Source organism: Heterocephalus glaber, unplaced genomic scaffold, assembly GCF_053883595.1.
Source record: "Heterocephalus glaber isolate CG9 unplaced genomic scaffold, H.glaber_assembly_v1.0 deba00001451, whole genome shotgun sequence".
Lineage (NCBI taxonomy): Eukaryota > Metazoa > Chordata > Mammalia > Rodentia > Bathyergidae > Heterocephalus > Heterocephalus glaber.
This window is the reverse complement of record NW_028258301.1, coordinates 7,773,540-7,800,122: the sequence shown is the minus strand read 5'-3', so window position 1 is coordinate 7,800,122 and position 26,583 is coordinate 7,773,540. Positions and strand designations below refer to the sequence as shown.

The window sequence follows — 26,583 nt, the reverse complement described above, 5'->3', positions numbered from 1 at the left end:
ATAGGAAAGCATGTCATTCCATAAAATAGAACAGGTGTTTCAAGGAGTTGAACAGAAGACTTTGGTTTGGGGGCTAGGGAGGTAGCTCACTGGTAGAGCACGTCCCTAGCATGCATGAGGCCCTGGGTTTGGTCCTCAAGACCACAAAAATAAAATGTCAGCACTGGGAGTGTAGCTCAGTAGTAGAGTGTGTGCTTAGCAGGTAAGAGTCCCAAGATTCAGTCCCCAGTGCCAAAAATAAATAAATACCTATTGAGCCAAAATACCCTCCAATCACATTACCCTCCTTATCAGAGGCCAACCATGCCCTGAGTCTCAGTGCTCCTCATTTCCACACATTCTTTACTACACAAGCGCACGTCCCTGAACAATACTCCACCTACTCTTCCCTCTCTTGTCTGGCTCTTGCCTTCAACACTTCACCAAGACTGCTGAAGGTCACCAGACTCAGGTGCTGGCAAATTCAAAGGATAATTTTCATTTTCTTATTTAATTTTTGACTGATTGAGACAAGGTCTTTCTATATAGTTCCAGCTGGCCGGGAACTCACTATGTAGCCAGGCTGGCCTCAAACTCGACAGGTTCCTGGCTCAGTCTCCCGAGTGCTACCACACCCAACACTTGTAACATACTTCCTATTTCTTGGTTTTTTGTTTCTTGGGGGTTTTTTTGGGTACCGGGGATCGAACTCGGGTCCTTGCGTTTGCGAGGCAGGCGGCGGAACCACTGAGCTAATCCCTGGCCCTTGTAACATACTTTTTATCCCATATTCATATCAGAAATGTCAGATCAAGGACAGGAACCATGGCTTATTCACTACTACTTCCAACCTATACCATGTATTGCACGTGGTAGACAAAAATCTGTTGAATCAATGTCTTAGAAAGTTGGGGGTTTTTGGTTTTGTTTTTTTTTTGCGACAGGGTCTCGCTATGTTCAGGCTGGCCTTAAACTCACTACGTAGCCCAGGCTGGCCCAGAACTCGCTGGACTCGCGACGATCGCCCTGCCTCTGCCTCCCGTGTGCTGGAACTACAGGCCTGCGCCACCGTGCCCGGCCCTGAAATACTTTCTATATAACTCCTCCAGTGAGGAAACATGCTCTCCTATTGTGCAAAAAAGGAAACCAAGGGCCGAGGATTTAGCTCAGTGGTTTCGCCGCCTGCTACGTAAGCTCAAAGACCCGAGTTCGATCCCCGGTACCAAAAAAACAAACAAAAAAAAGAAAGCCAACAACAGCGGGCGGGTCTAGTACAGTCTCTAACTTCCCCACTCACAAACCTCTCCAGTCAGGCGAAATTCCCAGCAGGCACAGGGTTGGGGTTGTGGCCAGATAGTGGGCGTTCCCAAAGGCGAAGGACTACCCAGAGACTACGTATCCCAGAAGGCTCCGCAGGGCTTCGCTGACTGGCGGAAGCGAAACCCACGGCAGCGTGATGACGTTATAGGAACGCTGACGCGCGGGATTTAAACTACGACGGTTTACTCGGCGTTAGGGCTTCTCAGGGTTAGCAGAGCTGTGGTTTGTTAGCATTTTGTATTTTTGTATTTTTCTTCCTCGAGGACCTGTGAGTGCCCATGGAGTCATCACTTCAGGCTCGCTTGTTTCCTGGTCTCTCCATCAAGATCCAACGCAGTAATGGTGAGGGACGGCATCCTAAGGCCAGGGGGACCCTTCAGCGGTGAGAGGCTGAGATTACTGTCCCGCTTCCAAACGGCCGGGCCCTGAGTACCCTTGCAGCTTGGCAGGCCTAACACTCATGTCATTAGGAGAATGGCCAAACATGAACTCCAGAAGTGGGTTAGGGAAATTCAAGGGGTCCAGATCCTCAGTGGCGAGTTCAGGAACATCTATCCTTCTGTAGCGACTCCCCTGCTCAAACATAACTGCGCCCCACTGCAGGTACTCATTTGAATGGGTGTAGGGTGTGTGTGTGTGTGTGTGAAACTTTATCCTGTGTGGCTCGATTTTAAGACTTTGTCTTAGTGTCTGCTTGTTTTAAAGAAAGAAAAAAATCAGCTGCCCCTTCCTAGGTACACTTCACACTGAGAGTTTCTGTGAGATCCTAAAAGTGAAGTGAATCCTAAACATGAAGCTCTCAGGGCATAGGTAACTCTAGTCTTTTTATAGGCTTAATTCACTGCGCCAGTGTAAGAACTGTAAACTTGGAGAGATCCTGTGTTTCTGTGGAATGGACAGAAGGAGATGCCACAAAGGGCAAAGAGGTAGGTTCTATGAAAACCTGCTGTCAGCGGGTGTGGTGGGGCGCACCTCTAACCCCAGCTACTTGGGAGACTGAGTAGGAGGATCACAAGTTTGAGGCTGACCTGGGCAACTTACCAACGCTCTGTTTCATAATAATAAAAAAAAAGAGCTGGGGGTGTAGCTCCGTGGTAGAGGACTTACCTAGTATGCGCAAGCTCCTGTGCTCAACCCTCAGTACTAAGGAGGGAAAAACTTCTACCACGGTTGCCATCTTTGTGTACAAAGGATCTGTGTGGAAATGGAACCAGTAGGAACCTAGTTTCTGATGCTGTGCTGTCCTTCCCAGTCATAAATAATCCTCTTTGCATATATTAGGATTTTATTTAGTCAGGCGTGTTCTAAATTGAAGTAATCAATAGGTTCTGGTGTGTTTGTAGAAAGCAAACTCACAGAATCCTAAAACTACTCATTCACCTAAGCTTTTGGTATCAGTTTGAGTAGTAAAATCCATAACCCATTTGAGGAGACCAAAGTATGTTTCTGAGACTGGATGTGGTGGCACACACCTGTGATCGCACCACTTGGGAGGCTGAAGCAGGGGGAGAGCAAGCGCAAGAGGCCAGCCTGGGCAACATAGCAATAAACAAAAAACTGTGTTTCTGAAACACCAAATAATAAGGGAACTTGTAATGAATGACATAGGTGAGTAGAGCTAGAGCAGCTTCAGCAGTGGAGGGCTGGGTGGAGTGTGAAGGTTTAGGTGAAACAATGAGATGTTACACATAAGATCCTGTGAAAAAAGCTGGCTACAGGCAGTGGAAGGCTCAGGATACTTTGCAGAGCAGTTTCAGAAAAGAGACTAGAGTGTCTTCATTTCTAACCCCTAAGATGTTTAGATTTTCTTCTGTAGGCAATGGGAAGCCTTGAAATGATTTTGAGGGGAGGAGAGATGTGACTAAGGCATTTCTGTCCTAAAAGCATTATTGTGTGAAAAGGTCACTAGACTGTGTATAAAAACCTGCATTTGTCAGGCGTGGTGATGCACGCCTGTAATCCCAGCACGGGAGGCTGAGGGAGGAGGATTGCTGAGAGTTCAAGGCCAGCCTGGGCTACATAGTGAGTTCAGGGCCAGCTTGAACTACAAAGGGAGACCCTACCTCAAAAAAATCCCCTGCATTTTAGTCTTTCTCTGTAGTTCTGTGTGTTCTTGGGAATGTTTCTGCCCTTCTTAGAAATTTAATTTCCTCATCTATGAAGTGAAGATAATGGTAATATCTACCTCATAGAGTCGTTGTGAGGACTTAATCATCAAATCCTTTTGGACTGGTTCTCAAATTCTAGACAGTGTGTTGGGTGCTAGGAATACAGGGGTGAATAACACACTCTAGACCCTCTTTTGTGGAGCTTAAGGTGATAATTCATGTAAAGGGTTTGCCTAGCACAAGCCAACAGTGGGTATGCAGATATTAGGTGGCATATTTTAGAAATACAAGGATTGAATACTTTCCAATATCTGAACCTAAAGAAGTAAGAGATTCCTTTTAACTAGCAATTGCCAGTTCCTTGTGGTCTCATTTTTATTTTGGTTTGATTTGGTTTGGTTTTGCAGTACTGGATACTGAATTCAGAGCCTTGTACTGAGGTAGATCCCCACCCCTTTTTATTTTTCATTTTGACAGAGGGTCTCACTAAGTTGCCCAGGCTGGGCTTGAACTTGTGATCTTCCTTGCTTCAGCTTCCTAGAGTGCTGGGCTGGTATTATAGGTGTTCGCTCTCATGTCCGACTTGTTTTGTTTTGTATGTTTAGAAATGTTTAGAAATACAGGTGCATGCCTGTAATTCCATACTCAGGAGACTGAGGCAGGAGTATCACCATGAGTTCAAGCCTGCTTGAACTATGTAGTGAGACGCCGGCTCAGAAAAAAAATTTTTGTTTCTATCTGTCTACCTATAGCTTGTTAAATCTTACCCCAGCTGAATATTGCCACCGGAGCAGGATCTAAACTTTTTCTTTTACTTCTTTTTTTTTTTTTTTTTTTTTGTAGTTCTAGGGATCAATTCTGTGCCCTCACACATATTCTACTACTGAGCTACATCCCAACCCCCACAGTCTTGTTTTCTTTTGTTTTTTGAGACAGGATCTCGCTATGTTGTCTAGGCTGCCCCTCCTTTAGCCTCCAAAGTGCTGGGGTTACTGACTTGCACCACCATGCTGGCCTCCAGAGTTGTTAAGTTCTGGCCTGGATCAACCTTTCTTTTTTATGCCACACATTCTTCCTCCAGAATATCCTGTGCCCTGGCAAATTGGCAGCTCAGTACTCCTGACTGTGTCATGTGCCTTGCTGCCTTCATCCTCGTAGTCTTGTTCCTTCCTCCTGGAGTGTTCAGTGTGAACTTCAGTATAAAAATCAATAATGTCAGGTCTAGGTAGGAACTCTGGTCTCCTGAGCAGTGTGTGTAACTCAGGGTGTGTAGCTCAGGGTGTGTAGTTCAGTGATAGGGAGCTTGCCCAGCATGGGCAAAACCTTGAGCTGCATCCGCAGTACTGCAAAACAAGCAAAACTCTGGATTCTTGTGTTGTTTGTGTATGCAGTTAGGGATTGGAAATGTGGAGATTGTGTACTAAGGGCCTATAGCTGTCCAAAAACTCTGGACAGAAGCATTGTTACTGAAGTTTTTCCCAGCTTTTATATTCCATGAGTGTATCTTCCTCATCCCATCTTGCTTTGTTTTCTACCTCTTCGTGGGTATGGTTTCTCTTCCCTGTTAGAATTTGAGCTGGGCATGGTGGCACATGCCTGTAATCCTAGCACTCGGGGGGCTGAGGCAGGAAGATTGCTGTGAGTTTGAGGCCAGCCTGGGCTACACAGTGAGATCCTGTGTCAAAAAAGAAAAAAAAGGGAGCCGGGGATTTAGCTCAGTGGTTTCAGCTGCCTGTTGCGCAAGCACAACGACCCGAGTTCGATCCCCGGTACCAAAAAAAAAAAGAATTTGACCTCACTGAAGGCAAGGACCTTAATATGTTTTAATTTATCCTCCCACTGCATACTACTATCTTAACTTATGCCTAATGTTTTTGTTTGTTTGTTTGGTACCAGGGATCGAACTCGGGTCCTTGAGTTTGCGCAGCAGGCGGCGAAACCACTGAGCTAAATCCCTGGCCCTTATGCCTAATGTTTTAATAAGCCAGTTAATAAATATAAATTGAACTAGGGGTATAGTTTAGTAGTAAAGTGCTTGCCTGGCATGCATGAGGTCTTGGGTTCGCTATCTCTGAAAATCACTTAATCAGTAAAGTTGTATATATGGGTGGTAAAGCCCTCACCATGGAGTACATATTTCAGCTGTGTCACATTTCAAAACATAAAACAAGTTGGGACCGATTCGGAGGATATCTGTGTGTATTTGTGCCAGGGATCAAACCCAGGGTCTTACACATGCCAGACAAGCACTCTACTACTGAGTTACATCCCTAGTTCAGTTTGATAGGGAGTTGTTTGTTTTTGGCAGCACAAGGGATTGAACCTAGGGTCTTTGTACTGAGCTACATCTGCAGCCTTTTTTTTTTGGAGGCAGTCTCACTAAGTAGACTAAGTTGCCCAGGCTGGGCTCAAACTTGTGATCTTCCTGCCTCAGCCTCCCAGAGTGCTGAAATTCTAGGCACTCTAATATTAAATACCCAGCTCCATTTGGTGTATTTAACCTGCTGTGATGTTATACTGGTGAAGTATCAGTTGTTTTTAAAGGTTTGTAGAGTTACTCTGATGATGTAAACCTAGAATTGTGACCTCATTTTGGCCGTGACCAGAAACTGACTAGGTGAGAAGTTTCTGTGCCTGGTAGAAAATGTAGGTAGACTTAGGGTTAGGTAGCAGCTGTCGGGAACTTGTTCTTGCCTATAAGATCCTGAAAGCCCTCCATTCTGACTGTCACCAGACAACTTGTCTCCTCCTCGGAATCAACCAGCAGGAGGTGCCCAGGGGACTGTGCCCAGCAGGACCCCACTCCCAGTAGAACAGCAGGAGACTGAAGGGCCCTGGTTCTTCTGTGGACTGCCTGTTTGCCTGCCCATCTGCCCTCCTCTTCATTTCATTCTCATTCCTAAGATCTTACCTTTGGCTTGGAAATCATAAACCCATATCCAACTAATGCTAATGGTAAATCATTACAAAGGACTGTTTATTTTATATCTATCTGTGCTTAGTGGAACTTAAAGTTGGTAAAGCTGAATATCTAGGGATAGCCATGATTGCAGTTGCATTTGGATTAAATGTGGCTTCACCAAAGCTCTTCTTCCTTGCAGATTGATTTTGATGATGTGGCTGCAATAAACCCAGAACTCCTACAGCTTCCTCCTTTACACCCAAAGGACAGTCTGCCCCTGCAGGAAAATGTAACCATCCAGGTAGGCACCTGTCATCAAGCTACAGCTAAAGCCCCGGAGAAGTCACTTATTTGCTCTTTGCTGATTTGCTGATTTGTTTTGTGGTACTGCACAGCATGTGGGCCTGGGATAGCCCCTTTAGAGTTGATAAAAGCCATATATTGTCATTTGGGTTTTTTTTGTTTTTGGTACGGGGGATTGAACTTGGGACCTTGCGCTTGTGGGGCAGGTGGTAGCACCTCTGAGCTAAATCCCTGGCCCTGTTTGTTTTCAGAAACAGAGACGCAGATCAGTCAACTCCAAAATTCCTGCTCCAAAAGAAGGTAAATGGATTTCTAGGGAGCCTGGGCTCTGAGTTGTGGATACTGTAAAATAGACACATTGCTCCAATTTAGCAGGTGACTCCTATGTAGGCGGAGTCCTGCCCTAGGTCCTAAGCATCTCAGTGAGAAACAATGTAACTAACCTCTGAGGTACCTGATGAATTTGAGAAACTGGCTTACTCACCTAAATACCTTTCCTCTAGAAGCCAGAGCCTGGTTCTGGGGAGAGTGGAAACCAGGCCCCAGTAGGCTTATTTCCTTCCCTTGGGAGAACAATCTGCCTTGGAGTGAGCCTTGGGGAAAATGAAGAACTCAGTTTGGGGTGTTTAGAAAGGCAGTCAATAGTACTATGGAATTGAGGGCTTGGGTCCAGGGAGAGTTAACAGCAGTGCCCGGTAGTCTCAGAAATATTTTCTGCAGAGCAGAAATAGTCAGCATGAACCTACTTTGACTACTACACATTGTAACTATGAGGAACAGGTGTAGTTGCAGCTGCCCAAAAGATACAGCTCATTACTTAGAGCCAGCTATAGTTTGCAGGGCATTAAACTGCACAGCTGTTCTGGTCCAAGGTTATCACTGTCCTCCATGTTGTAATTGTTTTGGGAACCCAGAGAGTACTTGACTGGAGCTTCTGGTTTCTGGGGGCCCAGGGTGGAAGATGGTGAGCAGGGTTTGGGGGTCTGGTCCTGGCCATTGCCCGCCCCATACTGGGAATCGAACTCAGGACCTTGTGCTTGCAAGGCAGGTGCTATGCCACTGAGCTAAATCCCCGACCTATTCTTGCCACATTTGAAACAGTTCTGGAAGTCTTTCATGAGTGTCTTTACAAAAGCTACATCCCTGGCCCTCCTGGCTGTCTCTTGCTGGTTGTACCATAAGGGCCTGCAGGAGAGATGAGAATAGCAGTATCCCATTCCACATGCATGTCCGCAAAGAGTATTGGTGTAACTCCTTTTCTTCAGTGCCTCATATATGCTAATAACCACCTGCTCTACCACTGAGCTACATTCCTGGCCCTGCAGCTGCTTGTGTTTTGTTTTTGTATTAAAACCAGAACCTTGAACATATTTAGACAAGTGCTGTATCACCAAGCTACATCCTCTGCCCTTTCGTCCTACATGTTTTGGGTTTCGTTTTGTTCTGTTTTTGAGACTGGGTCTCCTTGTATAGTTCAGCCTGGCCTTGAACTCTTGAACTCACTTTGTAGCCCAGGCTGACTTTGGACTCCTGGCTGTCCTCCTAGCTCAGCCACCAGAGCACTGGAATTACTGGTGTGCAGCACCACCACATCTGGCTTTTTGTTTTGTTTTGTTTTTTGTTTTGTTTTGTATTTTTGAGACATTGTCTTGCTGTGTAGCTCAGGCTGGCCTTGAGTTCACTATGTAGCCCAGGTTGGCCTCAAATTTATGACGTTCCTCCCATGTCTGCCTCTGAAATGCTGGGATTACAGGAATGAGCTACCATGCCCAACTAAATTGCAGTAGTTCCTGCTCTTTATAAAAGAAATGGATTACTGCTGTTCCTCGACGTACAATGAAAAATGTCCTGATAAACCAATTGTAAGTTGAAAATATCACTTTAGCACACATAATCACTGGGGAAAGTGGTGCATGCCTGTAATCCCAGCACTTGGGAGGCTGAGGCAGGAGGATTGCCACGAGTTCAAAGTAGAGCAGCCTGGGCTACATTGTGATTTCAAGCCCACCCCAAACTATATAGCAAGACCTATCTCAAAAAAGAAAAAAAAGAGAAAGAGAGAATGGCAATTTCAAGCCCAGCTTAGACAATGTAGTGACTTAGCAATAGTCTATCTCAAAATTTTAAAAAATATTAAAAAGCTGGGGCTATAGCTCAGTATGAAAGTCCACATTCAATCCCCAGTATTGTTAGCTCAGAAAAAGATTAAAATTTTGTTTTTTGTTTTTGTTTTATTTTTGAGACAGAGTTTACTATGTACTTCAGACTGGCCTTGAACTCACTATATAGCCCAGACTGGCACAAATTCTTGGCAACCCTCCGACCTCAGCCTCCCAAGTGCTGAGATTATAGGTGTGCATTACCACTTCTGGCTATAATTTAGTTTCTAATAAATGTTCATTTCTTTCATACCATCATAAAGTTGAAAACTCATAAGTTGAGCATTGTAAGTCAAGGTAGTACTGTGGCAGGTACGGCTGCTCTTAAGGTCAAGTGATACTTGTTCTCCAGGACTTGGAATAGGTCCATCTCCACAGAAATGATTTCAGATTTGCTGTAGGTCCCTCTTTACTTAAGACAAGTGCTCTTTTTTTGTTTTATACCAGGGATTGAACTCAGGACCTTGCACTCCCCAGTCAGGTGTGATGCCATTGAGCTAAATCCCCGGCCCTCATTTTATTTTATTTTATTTATTTTGTTATTTTTTTGGTTCCGGGGATCGAACTCGGGACCTTGTGCTTGCAAGGCAGGCACTGGAACCACTGAGTTAAATCCCCGGCCCAGCTCATTTTATTTTTTATTAATAAATGTTATTTTATCCCATTCCCCCCCATTGAGGGTCCCTCCCCTCCCTATGTACAAAAGCTTTGTTTCCATTTTTTCCTTCTATTTTCACTTTTTTTCTTGTCCCTTCCTTTCTCCCTCCCTCCTCCCTTGTTCCCCTTCCTATTTGAACATTTTCTTCCCATTTTCCAATATCCATTATGCATCTCAGTCCTTTTTTCCACATTCAGTTTCTCACACCAGAGAAACAATGTGGTATTTAAACATGTGTGTCCGATTTATTTCACTTAAGAGTATGGTCTCAAGGTCCATCCATTTAGTTATAAATGGCTGAAGCTCATCCTTCTTTATAGCAGAGTAGCACTCCCATTGTATAAAAAAACCACATCTTCTTTATCCACTTGTCAGTTGATGGACATTTGGGCTGTTTCTAAGATTTAGCTATTACAAACTGTGCCACTGTAACCATGAGTGTGCATATATCACTGTGGTATGATACTTTTAATTCTTTCGGGAAGATACCAAGAAGAGGTATAGCTGGGTCAAATGGAACCTCTAGTGTTTTTTTTTTTTCTTTCTCTCTCTCTTTTTTTTTTTTTTTGGTACCGGGGATCGAACTCAGGTCCTTGCGCCTGCAGAGCAGGCGGCGAATCCACTGAGCTAAATCCCCAGCCCTGCAACCTCTAGTTTTAGTTTTTTGAGAAATCTCCGCACTGATTTCCACAGTGGTTGTACCAGTCTGCACTCCCACCAGCAATGCAGAAGGGTTCCTTTTTCCCCACATCCCCTCCAGCATTTGTTATTAGTTATTGGTCTCAGCGTTGTTTTCATTTGGACCAGTGATATTGAACATTGTTTCATATATTTGTTGTTTCTAATTCTTTATCTGAGAAGACAAGTGCTCTTGTGGGAGATATCTTTACCCTTGAAACCCCTGGTTTTGTGGAAGATGCACAAATAATTTTTAGGATCACTGGTATTTGGTCTTAGTTCCTTCCCTTGGGTAGAAGGAATAGGAAGTTGTTGGGTTTCTCTCTAGCAGCAGGGACCCAGCTACCTTGTACAGAACCTTGCAGATTTGTCCTGTCTGCCCTCCTCCTGCCCCATGCAGCTCTGACTGGCTGCTACCCTTGCTTCTCCAGGTCTCCGAAGCCGCTCTACTCGCATGTTCACTGTCCCAGAGGCTCAAATCACTGCTCAGGAGAACAATATGGAGGTAGAACCATCTGTGTCCACCAACCCTCGCAAGCAGTTTCCTGCTACTAGTGAGTAATGCATGTTCTCTTCCTGTTTAAGCCCTGGAGTAGGCTTCCCATTCATGGCCTGCTGCCTATACAGTAGACCCTTGACTTAGGAACTCAGTTTGTTCACAAGGGCTGGTTGTAGCTCAAGTTGGTTGTAAGTCAAAACTATTTTTCTCATAAGAAATACTAGAAATACCCATAATGCATCCTGAACCTCCCAAAGCACACCCCTTAACTAACTTTTTCATAATAAAAAAGGGTTGTATAATATGTGTAATGTACTAGAAACACCAATAATTTTCCTAGTGTAGCCGGGGATTTAGCTCAGTGGTACCGCCATCAGCCTCATAAGCAGAAGGTCCCAAGTTCGATCCCCAGTACCAAAAAAAAAAAAGAAAAAAGAAAAACCTAGTGTATTCACCAAAAAGTTATAAAATGTGCCTCACTTACCAGAAACAACAATTTCATACTGTACTCACCATTCAAGTTGACATCTTTGGCTTGCAGGAAGGGAGAATGAAATGGAAGGTGGTTATTGTTTGGAAGTAGAGTCCCCTTCTTTAAGAACATCAGCAATCTGGCTCTCTGGTGTCTTCTCTGCTTGGGAGAGTCTGTAACCCACTAGGACCTGCTTCTGGCACTAGTCTCAACCTTTTCAGAACTAAAAGCTGGTCTAAGGTTGTCTGTTTCTGTCTCTTCTTTAACACTGTTCTGTAGTATGACAGGACATTGTCATTAAGAAAGTGAATGCAATGACTGGCTTTTTCTCTGCCTTGGGTCAGTCTTCTCTACAAATGTTTGTAGCTCTGTCCATTTTTTCATGATTTCCTTTATTTCAGAAGAACTTTGCTGCACTGATTATTGATACTCCTCCTCCTCTTCAGAAAGCTCCTCAGCTGCCATTCTCTTTGCTCAGCCAGAAGTTGCTGACGTTTCCCTGTAGACAATTCCTCTGAGTGTTCCTCCACCAGTTCCTCAGCATCACCACTGTCTGCCTGCAAACCTGTGGACTCTGCTATAGTGACAATGTCGTAACCTAGGGTCAATTGAAGACTCAGGCTCCTCTACACAGCCTTCAAGGTCTCTCTCCTTTATAATTTTAGGCCACACTTTCTTCCAGGCAGATTTCAGTGTCCTCAAAGAGACATTGGCCCAGGATTTCTCAACCCCACACAGGAAAGGATGTTGTAATGTTCCTTCTAGAATCTTTAAGGGTTAAGTATCTGAGACCATCTGGAAGCACCTCAGGAGCAGTTCCTTGGTGTATAGCTTCTTTTTTTTTTTTTTGGTAGTGGGGATTGAACTCAGGACCTTGTACTTGCAGGGCAGGTGTGGTGCCACCAAGCTAAATCCCCAGCCCTTGGTGTATAGCTTCTTAAAGTTAACTATACCCTGCTGGTCCATAGGCTGCAGTAGAGGAGTTGTATTAGGTGGTAAGAACTCAACTGAGAACCATGGGAATTCTTTAGCCAATTCTTCCAAATCTCATGAGTGAGCAGGAGCATTGTCCATGATGAGGAGAGCCTTGAGTGGTAAACTTTTGTCCTCTAAATATTTCTTAACAGTAGGACAGAAAGCCTCCCTGATCCACTCAAGAAAAAGTACTCATTACCTAGACTTTTGCACTAGATCTCCACATGACCCCTAGCCTATTCTTTATGACTTTGTTTTCCAAACACTCTAGCGGCCTCTGAATGATAAACCAAGACAGGCTTTATCTTGAGGTCACCACTTGCATTAGCACATAGCAGTAAGGTTAGCCTCTCCTTCATTGGCTTGTGGCCTGGCATTTTCTATTCCTGGATAACGTATGTTCTGGGGATTTTCTTCCAGAAAAGGCCAGTTTCATCACAGTTAAAAATTTGATGAGAGCAAAAGCCAATTCTCTGTGTCATCATTTCGAAGTGGTGTATGTCATTTCCAGCAGCCCTTTTATCAGCATTGGCTGCTTCACCGTGCTTAGTTATGATATGAACCCCAACTTGTTTTAAAATTGTGAAACAGGCCAGGCATGGTAGTGCACGCCTGTAATCCCAGCACTTGGGAAGCTGAGGCAGGAGGATTACCACAAGTGTGAGGCCAACCTGGGCTATATAGTGAGCTCAGGACCAGCCTGCACTACAAAGTGAGACTATCTTCAAAAAACCAAGAAGGCCAGGGATTTAGCTCTGGTGCCATGCCTGCCTTGCAAGTGCAAGGTCCAGAGTCCAATCCCCGGTACTCCCCCCCAAAAAATTAAAAATAAATAAAATTGTGAAACCACTCCTTAACTGGCATGAAACGTTTCACCATTATCACTCGTTGATGGAATATCCTTTAAAAGATCTGCATTTATAACCCTAGCTTTTTCACAAATTAAAGACTCAGGCTGTAACCTGCCATTGGCCTTTCATTTATCCAAACTAATAATAGCCTTTCTACCTTGTCAAATACTGTAGATCGTGACTTACTAATTTGAGTAACACTTAGCAACACTAGCTTCCTTATACAAATCTTTTCTCTGTAAGACTGTCGAGATGGTGGATATATATGCTGTACATATTAGCGAAATCGGTCACACAAGTGCCACTCTGATATTTCTGCACAACTTCCCTCTTTGTAATTGTGATTGTTTTCTTTACCTTCCCTTCTTCCCTTGGCTTTTTTTCTAGCTTTTTGGGGGGCCATTTTGATAGCAGTAATTATAGTGGTTATATAAAGCCCTGACTGAAATCATGTCCACAAACTTGTGAATCTGGGCTCAGACTGATGCTTACCTACGCTTACATATGATTTTCTGGCATCACAAGTCTTTTTTACAGCCTTTTGGGTTAAAACCCAAGACTCGAGAACCCACTGTACTAAAATATCCTAGGCCAGGAATTTAGCTCAGTAGTGCAGCCACCTGCCTCACAAGCGCAAGGTCCTGAGTTCGATCCCTGATACCAAAAAAAAACACCCTAGGATGCCTCCACTCCCCGGCTCCAATACTTTGCTGACTGCCTCACCAACAACTGTGCCTTTATCTGGAAATCATATCATTTTACCTTTTTTTTTTTTTGTACCAGGGATTGAACTCTGGACCTTGTGCTTGCAAGGCAGGCAGTGGAACCACTGAGCTAAATCCCCAGCCCTCATTTTAGTTTTTTAAAACTCAGTTGACTCAGGTGTAGTGGCTCATGCTTGCAATTCTAGCACTCTGGGAGGCTGAGACAGGAGGATCCTAAGTCAAGCCTGGGATTTAGCTCAGTGGTTCTTAGCAAGACCCTATCTCAAAAAACTGAGGGCTGAGGATTTAGCTCAGTGGTTCTGCCACCTACCTCGAAAGCGCAAGGTCCTGAGTTCAATGCCCGGTACCAAAAATAAAAAACTGAAAGAGCTGGGGATATTGCTTAGTGGTAGAGAACCTATATAGCATGCACGAGGCTCTAGATGTGATCTCCAATACTACAAAAAACTTCAGTGGCAACACTATACTGTACACACACAGTCACACACAGGAAAATGCACATAATCCTTGAGTTTATATGTAGTTTACTTTTCACAAACTGAATGTAGTCATGAAGTAACACCTAAAAGTACCCTTCGAGCATGCTTCAGTTCTTAACCATCACCACCAGCAGCATACTGCACCCCGCCCCCAGGGGAGAGAGTCTACAATCCTGATGCTTAATAGTGTAAATTAACTTTTTCTATACTTCATATGAGTAGAATTTTTACAATAATTTTGAACTGGGCATGGTGGCACACGCCTGTCATCCCAGTACTAGGGAGGCTCAGGCAGGAGGATTGCTGGGAGTTTGAGATCAACCTGGGCTGCATAGTGAGTTCAAGACCAGCCTGAACTATATAGCGAGAGCCTGCCCCCACACAAACAAAAAATAAATAAATAAAAATAATTTTAATTGAAGTGTTTATCAACCTTTAATAGATAATGTAAAGTAGATGGAGATTTATGAGATGAACAATCATTACAGTTTATATGTATCAAATTCCTCTTTAGCTAAGTATGGTGGTGCACACCTGTAATCCTAGCACTCTGGGAGGCTGAGGCACAAGAATCGCAAGTTTGAGCCCAGCCTGGGAAACTTAGTGACTTAGCAGGACCATGGGTAAAAAAAAAAAAAGTGGAGAAAGGGGGTGCTAGGGATGTAGCTCAGTGCAAGAGCCCTGGTTTCAACTCCCTGTACCATAAATAAGTAGAGAGGGCTGGGGATGTAGCTCACTGGTATTTCAGCCCTAGTAGGATGAAGATAAATGAAAGGATCATGACCGCATGTGGGAGGCAAGGAGATGTCATGAATTGAATTGGTACAGTTAGCTGTTGCCCAGGTTCTCTGTCATCACTGGCTTTTCTTGTCAGTCTTTGCTCCTGTCAGCAACTGAGGTTCCTGAGGCTTTGGAGAAGTCAGAAAGGCCTGGCTTTTCTCCACAATGGGTAGAAAGGTCTGGCCCAAGAACCCATGCTTGGGCAAAGTCTATAGAATTGAGTGCTCTAAAGGCTTTTCCCTTCATGGCAGAGTGCATACTAAGCTAGTCGCACACTGTTTACAATAGTTTGACTGTAGGAGCCTGGCCTTGCAGAGAGGGTTGGTTCAAGATGTAGGCTGAAGTTGTCAAGTTCTCACAGGAGCTTGAGCCCTTGCTCAGTGGGTAGGCAGTTGGCCCATGCCCCGCTAGGGCCCACCTGAGGACAGCTGTGATGTACCTGCCCTCCAGTGACTCTTGTTCCCCCACAGCTCGCCCCCCTAGGCCCTCCTGCCCTGCAGCAACTGAAATACCATTGATGATGATCAGTGAGGAGGTGGAAGAACAAGTCCACTCCATCCGAGGCAGCTCCTCTGCGCAGCCTGTGAACTCAGGTAGACCCGCTGTCTGCTGTTCTGTTCCTAGTGCAGGATGATTCACATCTGTCCTAAACCTGCCTTGCCTGAGCATCTGAGTTCAAACCCTTTATCACCTCATGTGATAAAGGGCATGTTTTCTTGTGGCCATGGACTCAGTCTTTCATAACAGGTGAACAATTGAGAGAAACCCTCTGAAGTAGTTGAAGTGTTATCACAGCCAGGGTCTCAAGGCAACACCTGAAGAGTGGCCCAGAGTGACTCTTGAGACCAAACAGAGCCGTTTCACATTTTTTGATTGTTAAGGAAATAGCCACAGAAACATAGAGTTTGGGTCAGAACTGAAGTGCTGCCAGGTGTGGTGGTGCATACCTGTAATCCCAGCACCTGAGCACTCAGGATGCTGAGGCAGGAAAATCGCCCCAAGTTTGAGGCCAGCCTGAATGACAAAGCAAAACAAAACAAAACTGGTATCCTGGTATAACTGCTCTGATCTCACCTTAGGCAAATCATTACTTCACGAATGTACATCCCAGTAGTCAGACCTGTTGACTCTTGCATACAGTGATGGAAAGGAAAGGATCTACCAAAGGCCTGTTCCCAGGAAAGGCCCAGGATGCAGGAAAACAGCCAGAGAAGAGCCAACTAACATGGCAAATGAAAGAGTAGGCTTCCTTTTTCTCCCCCCGCTCTAGTTCGGAGGAAATCATGTATTGTGAGAGAAATGGAAAAGATGAAGAACAAGCGGGAAGAAAAGAAAGCCCAGAATTCTGAAATGAGAATAAAGCGAGCCCAGGTACCTTGGGAGCCTGGGGCAAGGGTTTTAGAATGGGCATCCTTAACTGAAGCCTGGTGGGCAATGGGGGTACAGTCGGGACCCAGCATTTCTAAGGCTCCAGTTCCACTATCTAGCAAGTTTGATTTCTCTTCAGGATTTAGAGAATACATAGACAATTCAGACATTTATCTGAATGCCCTCAGATATGCCAGTTGTCCACAGGTATATATGCTGTGTGGTGCCTGGGTGAGCTGTCACCTCTTTTCTCTCCCACTAGCTACATGTACTATAGGGCAGGGGCGACTGTAAGGGACACCCTGCTACTGTGCCTCCTGAGATGCGGAAGTGACCCTTGTCCCACTTCCCACTTCCTAGGATGGTGTGGTGCATGCCTGGCTCCTCTGCCATTCTCTCCCCAGGGCTTCCTACCTGGTTTCTCAGCCTTGAGCCAGGGCAGGGCAGAGCTGTAGTTGCTGCCACTTAGCACTGAGTCCGAGAACACTTCTATCTTGATAGTTTGCCATTTTTTGTCCTTGTTTTAAACAGGAAAATGACAACAGCTTTCCCAACTGGGAGTTTGCCCGGATGATCAAAGAATTCCGGGCCACTCTGGAACGCCATCCGCTTACTGTGACTGATCCTGTAAGTAAATTGAAAGGACATATACCTCTCTTTCCTGAGTAGGTACAGAATTGAGGGACAGGGCCGGGGATTTAGCTCAGTGGTTTCGCCACCTGCTGCGCAAGCACAAGGACCCGAGTTCGATCCCCAGTACCAAAAAAAAAAAAAAAGAATTGAGAGACAGAGAACTTGCCTTTTACAAACATGCAGCGATCTCTCACCCTGGAGGTGTGGTTTTTTCCCTTGTTTGTGTGTGTGTGTGTGTGTGTTAGGATTGAACCCAGGGCCTCTCATAAGCCAACCGTTACCACTACTAAGTCATACCTACAACTACGTACTACACCTTTTAATTTGTTTTGTTTTTCTGAGACAGGGTCTTGCTCTATAATCCAGTCTGGCCTGGAACTCATAATCCTCCTGCCTCAGCCTCCCAAGGGCTGATTATAGCATGTGTCAGCATCCCCAGCGGCACCTTCCCCTCCTTTTCTAAATACCCTTTGGTCGGCTGGAGCTAATGAGGTCTAGTCTTTACAAATGTGGCCCATCCCAATTATTATGGGTTGGCTGGGCTCTTCTAATAGTTGTGAAAGTAGTACTGAAACCTCTTGTATGCAGCAGAGTGAGAAAACGGGGTTTGCAGTGCTCTGATCCTTTTCTGTTTGGTTGTCTTTTCTCACCTTCTTACAGATAGAAGAACACAGGATCTGTGTCTGTGTTAGGAAACGCCCACTAAATAAACAAGGTAAGCCGTTGAATCAGAAAGGGGCTTCAGACTGGGAGGGTCTCCTATGTTCAGGGGACCCCCCCCCCACCATGAAATACTCTCCTCCTGCAGAATTGGCCAGAAAAGAAATTGATGTGATTTCCATTCCAAGCAAGTGTCTCCTCTTGGTGCATGAACCCAAATTAAAAGTGGACTTAACAAAGTATCTGGAGAACCAAACATTCTGTTTTGATTTTGCATTTGATGAAACAGCTTCAAATGAAGTTGTCTACAGGTTAGTCTATTTCCTCTCTTCTCCCTCCTACCCGCCCCTTCCTCTTTGATGTGGGACACATACACACAGGCTGAATTCAATCCCCTTCCTGACCTCATGTCTTCTTTGGATCAGCTCTGGCTCCCAGCACCAGAAAGGTCTCACTTAAGCCCACCACAGCCCTTCCCCTTGGGCCACTTAAGAGATCCCCTTGAGTGGATCATGACTGAGGAATCACATGTTACTCTGGTATAGCTGGAAGGCAGGAAGGGGTTCTTCCAAGGTCTTATGCAGCCACCCCATTATTCACTGTGATTACCAAACGCAGGTAACTCAGGTCTGCTCTGTACAGTGCACATTCAGTAGCCTCGCTTAAATCTAAATAAGATTTAAATAAAATTAAAAATTCCATTCCTTTGTTACACTGGCCACATTTCATGTAATAAGCAGCTACATGTGGCTGTGCTTGGACAGCACAAAATGGGACCATGTCCATCGTAACAGAAAGATCTGTTGGACAGCACTGCTGTGGAGCAGAGGGTGACAAACTGTGGCTCACAAGCCAAATCTGGCTCATGACCCCTTTGTGTAAGTCCCTCAGGAGTGCTTTTATGTTTTTAAAGGGTTTTTCAAAAAAAGAGAAAAAAGGGCCAGGGATTTAGCTCAGTGGTTCCGCCACCTGCCTCACAAGCGCAAGGACCCGAGTTCGATCCCCAGTACCGAGAAAAAAAGTGTGACAGACTGTGTGTAGCCCACAAAATTCTTTTGAACAGGGGGGATTTAGCTCAGTGGCACTGCGCCTGCCTTGAAAGCACAAGGTCGAGTTCCATCACGGATACCAAAAAAAAAAAAGAGTTCTGGAAGGAACATTACAACATCCTTTCCTGTGTGGGGTTAATTGAGAAATCCTGGGCCAGTGTCTCCAAGGACCCTGAGATCTGCCTGTATACAGGACAGAGACTTTGAAGGCTGTGTAGAGGAGCCTGAGCCTTCAATTTGAGCTACAATCAGCCCTTGGGAATGAATTGAGTTCATAAGTCAAGGGTCCACTGTATTAGGTATATAATAAGTAATCTAAGCTAAGTGTGGCTCACACCTGGAATCCTGACATGCTGAGCAGCTGAAGCATGCCAAGTTTGAGCCCAAGACAACTTAGTGAGATCCTGTCTCAAAATTTCAAAAATGAAAAACGGCTAGGGATGTATCTCACTATGAAGCCCTCTGGTTCAATCCCCAATGCTAGAAAAAAAGAATAACCTAGAGATGATTTAGTTATGGCAGGATGTGTATGGGTGCGAATACTATGTCATTTTATATAAGGGACTTGAACATCTGCTGATTTGGATATGGGGGTGGTTCCTGGAACCAATCCCCCTGAGATATGGAGGAGTACACTCTCCCCTTCTACTCCATTTTTTTCTCCTAGGTTCACAGCAAGGCCACTGCTACAGACAATTTTTGAAGGAGGAAAAGCAACTTGTTTTGCATATGGGCAGACAGGAAGTGGAAAGACTCATGTGAGTATTTGGGCCTGGGAGAGAAATCCTTTCTCTCTACCACATTGGGTCCCTAAAAAGGAAGACAAGCTGGGCATGGTGGTGCAAGCCTGTAATCCCAGCACTCTAGGAGGCTGAGGCAGGAAGATTGCAAGTTCAAAGTCAAGCAATTTAGCAAGACCCCATCTCAAAATTAAAAGTACAAAAAAAGGCCAGGGATATAGGTTAATGCAAAGTACCTGAGTTCAACCCCATCTCCACCACCAAAAAAGAAAAAAAGGAAGACAGTGAGTTTCTTTTCTTTTTTTTTCTTTTTGGTACCGGAGATCGAACTCTGGACCTTGCGCTTGCCAGGCAGGCACCAGAACCACTGAGCTAAATCCCCAGCCCTACAGAGAGTTTCTTGAAGAAAGTCCCCTGGAGCTGGGTGTGGTGGCTCACACCTATAATCCCAGCATTTGGTAGGCTGAGGCAGGAGGATCCCCAGGAGTTGGAGGCCAGCCTGGACTACATAGTGAGTTCAAGGCCAGCTTGAACTACAGAATGAGAATCTGTCTCAAAAACCAAATGAACAAGCAAAAAAAATTAGACCACCCCCTTGGTGCAGAGGTCCCATCACCAGTCTCTCTGTGCCTGGTCCAGTCTTTGGTGTGGCCCACAGTAGCAATAGAGGCACCAGTGCTCATGGTCATCTACCTCTTCCTTTCACAGACTATGGTTGGAGACCTGGCTGGCAAAGGCCAGAATGCGTCCAAAGGGATCTATGCCATGGCCTGTGAGTAATGTGTTCTGTGCATTGGGGTTGGGCAGAAAAGCATGGTCACTTATCCAGGCTCTCCTCTCAGCCCAGGACGTCTTCCTCCTGAAGAATCAGCCCCGCTACCGGAACCTGGGCCTGGAAGTCTACGTAACATTCTTTGAGATCTACAATGGGAAGGTAGATAACAGGGAGACCTCATGTGTGCTTTGTGCCCCCCAACTTCCTAAACCTTAAAGTTTGCTAGAAGTTGTAGATGCCAAACATCCTGTTAGCTATAAGACCTTTGGGCCACTTGGCCCTGGCATGTGTAGGAGGCTTCAGCTGCTGGTGAGGTGGCACCCAAGCTCAGCAAACAGCAGGAATACTCCTAGCTCCTCCTCAGATGGAAGGGTGCCTTGGGTGTGCCTGGCTTCCCTTGACCCACCTCTCTCATGAGCTTCTTCCCTTGACTGCACATTCTCATATTCATTCTTCACCCCAATATAGATGTCTCTCTCCCTCTAATTCTCTGCACTTTTGCAGAGTGGCCTTTCTTAGAACAGGACCTAAATAATAAAGATAGCTAATAGTACCACCAACAGGATATTATGCGCTAAGCACTATTCTAAGCACTTGTCTCAACTTTACAGATGGGAAACAGGCTAAGGTCAGGCAGCAACTTGCCCAGGCAGCTAGTAAAGTAGCAGAGTTGAGTCAAACTGAAGCAAATTGGTTCAGGTCTAGAGTAGAGTGCCTCTGCTAAGTCTCATATCTATCAGCTCCTTTTCTCTCTGCCTTTCTTATTGCCAGCCCTTGTCTAAGCCAGGCAGGCTCTGTAGGAAGGCGGTGTTGGGCAGGGCACTCAGAACCTGTAGCCTTATGCTAATGCCCCTTGCCCGGCACAGCTGTTTGACCTGCTTAACAAGAAGGCCAAGTTGCGTGTGCTGGAGGACGCCAAGCAACAGGTGCAGGTGGTGGGGCTGCAGGAGCACCTGGTCAACTCTGCAGAGGACGTCATCAAGATGATCGACATGGGCAGTGCCTGCAGGTCAGCTTTTGGGCAAGGGGAAGGGGCCATCTTCTAACATCCGGTTTAGGTAACAGTAGCTTTGAGGTCATTTCTGTTTTCACATTCTGCTTCTTCTCCTAAGGGCCTGAGGGCTATAAGGATTTCTGCTTTTTGTTGTTGTTTTTTTGTTTAAGGAGCTCTACTTTGAAAGGATCTCAGTAAGGCAGATGACCCAGGCTAGAGGCTTGTCACGAGTCAAAGCCGCTTTATTTGCAAGCGTGCTTCCAGCATCCATGGGATTCTGCCTGATTTGCCTCCCTCTGTGGTGGAAGTTGGGAGCTCTGGCTCTGTTCTGGGCTGGAATTAATGGGACTATAACTCCTCAGTACAGAAGTAGGGAAGACCTGAAATGGTGCAGTGGGGTGTTGGACAATTGTGGAGGCCAGCGAGAGGCTGTTGACTGTAGGTCCCCCCAGTTCTGACAAGTGGTTCACGACAGTACCCCTTCCTGTCCACTGTAGCAGAGGCCACTCCTCTTTTTTTTTTTTTTTTTTTTTTTTTGGTACTGGGGATCGAACTCAGAACCTTGCGCTTGTGAGGCAGGCGCCGGAACCACTGAGCTAAATCCCCAGCCCATAGGCCACTCCTCTTTACCCATGTCCTTATGGACCCAGGTCCAGCCAAGGCCCTAGTGCAGAATCTGTACTGATTTGGCTGCCTAGAAGATGTGTTAGAGCCAGAGCTGGAGAGAGAGCTGCTGTCCAGGCAGGGCAGAATGGAAGTCTGGGACAGAAAGACACGATTCCTAGAGTCCTAAGGAGTGTCGCTCCCTTACCAGAGAATTGGGAACTGGGGTGGCTTAGTCTATTAGGGTGCCCTGGAGGCTGGTGGCCCCAGAAGTTTATAACCTTTCTTTGGTCCCTTTCCCATAGGACCTCAGGACAGACATTTGCCAACTCCAACTCCTCTCGCTCCCATGCCTGCTTCCAGATTCTTCTTCGAACCAAAGGGAAGATGCATGGCAAGTTCTCCTTGGTGGATCTGGCAGGAAATGAGCGAGGTGCACATACCTCTAGTGCTGACCGGCAGACCCGTATGGAGGGTGCAGAAATCAACAAGAGTCTCCTGGCCCTGAAGGTAGCAGGGGCTGGCTCTAGAGCTGGTTGTCCTGGAGGGCAGCTGGGAGGGGCAGTGAGTGGGTAACACAAAGGAAAGAAGGGGCCTCAGTGGTTTTCACTGCCCACAGGAATGCATCAGGGCCCTGGGCCAGAACAAGGCTCACACCCCGTTCCGCGAGAGCAAGCTGACTCAGGTGCTGAGAGACTCCTTTATTGGGGAGAACTCGAGGACATGCATGGTGAGCAGGGACCCTTGGGAGGAGACAGATGCTTTCCAGGGAATCGTTCCACCCTGGCCCTGGCAGGAGGCTCAGCTTCTCCAGCAGCCAGCATGCCCAGGCCCTTGGCTGGGCTTCAGCACCTGCCATGCCATAGCAACTCACTGCCTGCTCAGGTGGGGAGCAGAGAGTCCACTCCCCTTGCTAGGTGTAGGTGCAGCCTTGACCTCAGGGAGGCTGTCGCTGCCTTACTGCCTGGTGAAGCAAGAGCTCCAAAATTCAGAAGATAGATTTTAGGGGCGCATGAGAGGGAAGCCCTCATCTCTTCTGTGGCTTTCTTCAGGCTCACTGGCTTCCAGCCTAGGAAACAGGCTGAGCATAAGGCCACAGGTCCAGTGCTTTGTTCCCCTTCCCTTTCCTGTTTGATCTCCAGGCCTTTCTGTGTGAGGTCTGCCATCCCTGCGCAAGCGCAAGGACCCGAGTTCAATCCCTGGTACCAAAAAAAAAAAAACAAAAAAATAGAGGTCTGTCATCCCTTCCACCAAGGTATATCCTGCCTCCATGCTCTAGCTAGGGGCCATTGCATGCAGAAGAATGATTCCCTGGTGACGGGGGTGGGGGGTTGTTTGAGACATCCTTCCTGTGTAGTTGAGGCTGGCCTTGAACTTGTGATCCTCCTGCTTCAGCCTCCCAAGTGCTGGGATTAATCATGCATCACCAAGTCCCACTGGAATTTTCTGATTGAGCTCTTTTTTTGTTTTTTGGTGGTGCTTTGGATGGAACCCAGGGTCTCATGCATGCTAGGCAAGCACCCTATCACTGAGCTACACCTCTAGCCTCTCTGACTAAGTTCTGAACACTTCTCCCCAAAGTAGTGTCCCATGGGCTGGTGAGCTGAAATTTGCACCAGGAGCCATAGCAGTTCTGAGTTAGGATCTTGTTGGGGGGTAAAGAAACAGAAAGTAAGCACAAGGTCCTGAGTTTGATCCCTGGTACCAAAAAAAAAAAGAAACAAGGTAATTAGGTGCACATTCATTCACTCATTCATTCGTAGTGGGAATCAACTCAGGATGTGCTAAGGCACATCCCTAGCACTTTTAGTATGATTTCTTTTTTTTTTTTTTTTTTTTGGTACCGGGGATTGAACTCGGGTCCTTGGGCTTGCTAGGCAGGCACCGGAACCACTGAGCTAAATCCCCAGCCCTAATATGATTTCTTTTTAAGACAGTATCTCATTAAATGGCTTAGGTAGGGCTTAAATTTGCAATCCTTCTACCTCAGCTTCCCAGAGTGCTGTGATTACAGGTGTATACCACCACGCCTGGGTTGGGAAACAACTTTTTAGGCACTGTAGTTGGCAGTGCCCACGAGCAAGTAGCCCTGAGTAGCACGGGTGCTTGCTGAGTCCTCCCACCTTACTGTGTGGGTCTCAGTGATGCCTCCTGGCACCGATCCTGGAGTTGGCTGACTGGTTTCCTTACCTTGTATCTCAACCTCTGTCCACCCATTCCCTCTTTTGCAGATTTCCATGATCTCACCAGGCATTAGCTCCTGTGAATATACTTTAAACACACTCAGATATGCAGACAGGTACTGGTACCTACATCCAGTGGGGATGGGGAAGGGCATGGCTGTGATGAGAGGGGCGAGGGGTGGGGGCCCCAGTACCCAGTGTCCTCTGGGAGCCAGTGACTGCAGCGTGGGAGTTTAACCATGGTGCTAGGTCCATCCCAATGACCTGCAGTCAGCAGTGTGTTAGGGTCTTATCTAGTGCATGTTCAGGTTCTGCCACCTGTCTTTGGCTAAGAGCAAAGCTCCCGCTCCATCCCCTGGAGCCCCAAGCCTCCCAGCCCGAGTGGTGTTGGACTCCAGTGGGGAATGGAAGGGGCTTCTATGGCATCCAAGCCCTTCGTGTTTCCTCAGAGTCAAAGAACTGACCCCTCACAGTGGGCCCAGTGGAGAGCAGCCAATGCAGATGGAAACAGAAGAGACAGGAGCCAGCTCTACCGAGGCCCTGATGGCACATAACGTAAGGGAGGCACCCAGGCCCTGTGGAAGTGCACCCGGGGGGGGGGGGGGCTGGCCCCCCTTCACCCCATTATCTCTCCCTTATTTATACTTTAGTTCTCCAAGGAGGAGGATGACGACTTGTCTTCTCAGATGTCCAGCTTTAATGAAGCTATGACTCAGATCAGGGAACTGGAGGAGAGGGCTGTGGAAGAGCTCAAGGAGATCATACAGGTGGGAGCTGGGCCTGGCCAGGGAGAGACTGGACCCCACCTGCCCACCCCACAAAGTGCTCAGGACACCCTTGAGACAGCCCTGCACAGCCACTCTCCTGGGCCTGCTATCCAGCTCTTCTCCTGGGGCGGCTAATTCTCACTCCTGCCCTTCTCGGCCTGGCACACATAGGTCCCCCTTGCAGACCTGGTTGAGGTCCATGCTCCTGGTTGAGGCTTAGACGGTGCCTCACATGCAGGGATCTTATCTTGTTGATTCCGTGAATGTTCCAGCTCCTGTGCTGAAACCATGGATCTGAAAAATTGAGTATGAATAGTAGGCTCTAAAGTGAAACTTGAAATCAGTCTTGACTTTTCAGGGATAAGCTCAGTTCCTTGTGAGGGTCACTTAGTCTCATTGGACCTCAGTTTCTTCACCCCTAAAATGGCCAAGACAGGATGTTGTCTCAAGGATTACGTGACGTGCTTATAAAGCACTGGCACAGAGCCCAGCATCTGGTCAGTGTTGAGCAAATAGTAGATGCGGCTGCTGCTGTGACCCTGCTGCTAGGGGAGGGCACAGAAGTACATCTTAACCATGGCGCGCTCTGAGGACTGGGGACAGAAGGAAGAACTTAGAGGACTTGTGAGACAGTGCTGTGCAGGGAAGTGGTTGGGCCTGTCCTCCCATCCCTGGAGTGCTCAGGGGTCCTGGGGTTCAAAAGGACATGGCATTTTGGGGACAAATTATTGGCTATGCTTAGAGCCAAAGGTGTGAGCAGATGATAGAGGGAGATCGACCCTGTGCACAGTTCACCATGGCCCAGATGCAAACAAATGGCCTTTACCTGCTCATACCAAAGGCTTGGGCTTCCTTGAGGAGGTGGTTGAAGACTGAAAAGGCTTAGGCAGAGTGGCGACATGGTCATAGTGTTTTAGATAAATGACTGTAACTGAGGGTATAGCTCAGTATAGAGCACTTGCCTAGCATGCTTGAGGCCCTGGGTTCGATCCCCAGCACTGACCAAAATAAAATACTACTTAGGGATAGAACTGGCAAAATTTAGTGACAATCTGGGTGAAGAGCTGTCGTTCCCAATTTCTGGCTTTGAGCAACAGCAGGACCAGTGAGTGACATCATTCATTTCACATGGGTTAGGAGACAGAAAAGTTTGACATAGAAAGAGGATGGTTTTGGGCTGGAGATTTAGCTTAGTGGTTTCAACGCCTGCTACGCAAGCGCAAGGACCCGAGTTCGATCCCTGGTACCAAAAAAAAAAAGAGGATGGTTTTAAGAGGAGGATTTCCCAGGGGAGAAGGTCAAAAAGCAGGGTGCGGGCCATGGATAAAGGTGTGGCATCTTGTGCAGCCATCTGCATTGCACATGGTAGCCCCCAGAAATGATCTGAGAAGAAGTTGCTGATATTACTGAGCTGACAAGGTCCTTCCTGTGGTTGCAGCAGGGACCAGGCTGGCTTGAGCTCTCCGAGATGACTGAGCAGCCAGACTACGACCTGGAGACTTTTGTAAACAAAGCCGAATCTGCCCTGGACCAGCAAGCCAAGCACTTTGAAGCCCTGCAAGGTGAGTGGCTGTGCAATGAGGTGACGGCAGCCCACTGGCTCCTGGGCAGGGCAGGTGTACAGGTCCTCAGAGACTCACCTGTGTACCGCTGCACTCTCCTTCCAGATGTCATCAAGGCCTTGCGCCTGGCCATGCAGCTGGAAGAGCAGGCAAGCAAACAAATAAGCAGCAAGAAACGGGCCCAGTGACAACTGCAAATAAAGATCTGTTTGGTTTTACGCCCATGTCTTCCCCTCCGGCCCCTCCCTTGCAAACTTTGGGCACCTGGTGGGCTGGTCAGGGTCTGAGCTGGGTTGGGTTTTGGTAAATGCCAAGTGTGGGAGCACCTGGGGCAGGGAATGCTACTTTCCTTTTCCTCAAT

At 46.6% G+C, this 26,583-nt stretch overlaps 1 protein-coding gene and 2 long non-coding RNA genes across 6 annotated transcripts in view; 1 reads left to right on the top strand and 2 right to left on the bottom strand.

Annotated features, from left to right (window-relative positions):
* The window catches only part of LOC106008518 (uncharacterized), an 8,305-nt gene extending 6,948 nt beyond the window's left edge, over positions 1 to 1,357 (bottom strand). Inside the window, exon 1 of the long non-coding RNA XR_015452624.1 lies at positions 1,281 to 1,357. This is a non-coding gene — a long non-coding RNA (uncharacterized LOC106008518). The remainder of the gene's footprint in view (positions 1 to 1,280) is intronic.
* On the top strand, positions 1,138 to 26,515 carry Kif2c (kinesin family member 2C). 4 transcript variants are annotated; one of them, XM_021250777.2, is made up of 21 exons: positions 1,138 to 1,641; positions 2,131 to 2,225; positions 6,509 to 6,610; positions 6,864 to 6,912; positions 10,539 to 10,661; positions 15,359 to 15,481; positions 16,159 to 16,259; positions 16,788 to 16,883; positions 17,550 to 17,604; positions 17,698 to 17,860; positions 19,266 to 19,356; positions 20,047 to 20,110; positions 20,181 to 20,272; positions 20,980 to 21,122; positions 22,016 to 22,220; positions 22,330 to 22,440; positions 23,942 to 24,009; positions 24,343 to 24,448; positions 24,544 to 24,660; positions 26,102 to 26,222; positions 26,328 to 26,515. In XM_021250777.2, the coding sequence occupies exons 1-21, from the start codon at positions 1,578 to 1,580 to the stop codon at positions 26,408 to 26,410; spliced, it is 2,172 nt and encodes a 723-aa protein (XP_021106436.1). In that variant the 5' UTR covers positions 1,138 to 1,577; the 3' UTR covers positions 26,411 to 26,515. The 4 variants fall into 4 exon arrangements, with proteins under 4 accessions (XP_021106436.1, XP_004872956.1, XP_021106437.1 ...); XM_004872899.3 differs by having other exon boundaries at positions 1,140 to 1,641; positions 26,099 to 26,222; XM_021250778.2 differs by lacking the exons at positions 1,138 to 1,641; positions 2,131 to 2,225 and adding an exon at positions 6,006 to 6,024 and having other exon boundaries at positions 26,099 to 26,222.
* Positions 24,660 to 26,583, bottom strand: LOC147827337 (uncharacterized). Its single transcript, XR_015452623.1, has 3 exons — positions 26,487 to 26,583; positions 26,301 to 26,359; positions 24,660 to 24,954 (listed from the first exon to the last, which is right to left on the bottom strand). It is a non-coding gene; the product is annotated as an uncharacterized LOC147827337 (long non-coding RNA).

Bases quoted from the DNA above. Each gene is read 5' to 3' on its own strand.
- Kif2c (XM_004872899.3), top strand. From the start codon at position 1,578: ATGGAGTCATCACTTCAGGCTCGCTTGTTTCCTGGTCTCTCCATCAAG. The intron at 17,861-19,265 runs GTTAGTCTATTT...TTTTTCTCCTAG, and splicing joins TCAAATGAAGTTGTCTACAG to GTTCACAGCAAGGCCACTGC. The intron at 22,221-22,329 runs GTAGCAGGGGCT...CACTGCCCACAG, and splicing joins AGAGTCTCCTGGCCCTGAAG to GAATGCATCAGGGCCCTGGG.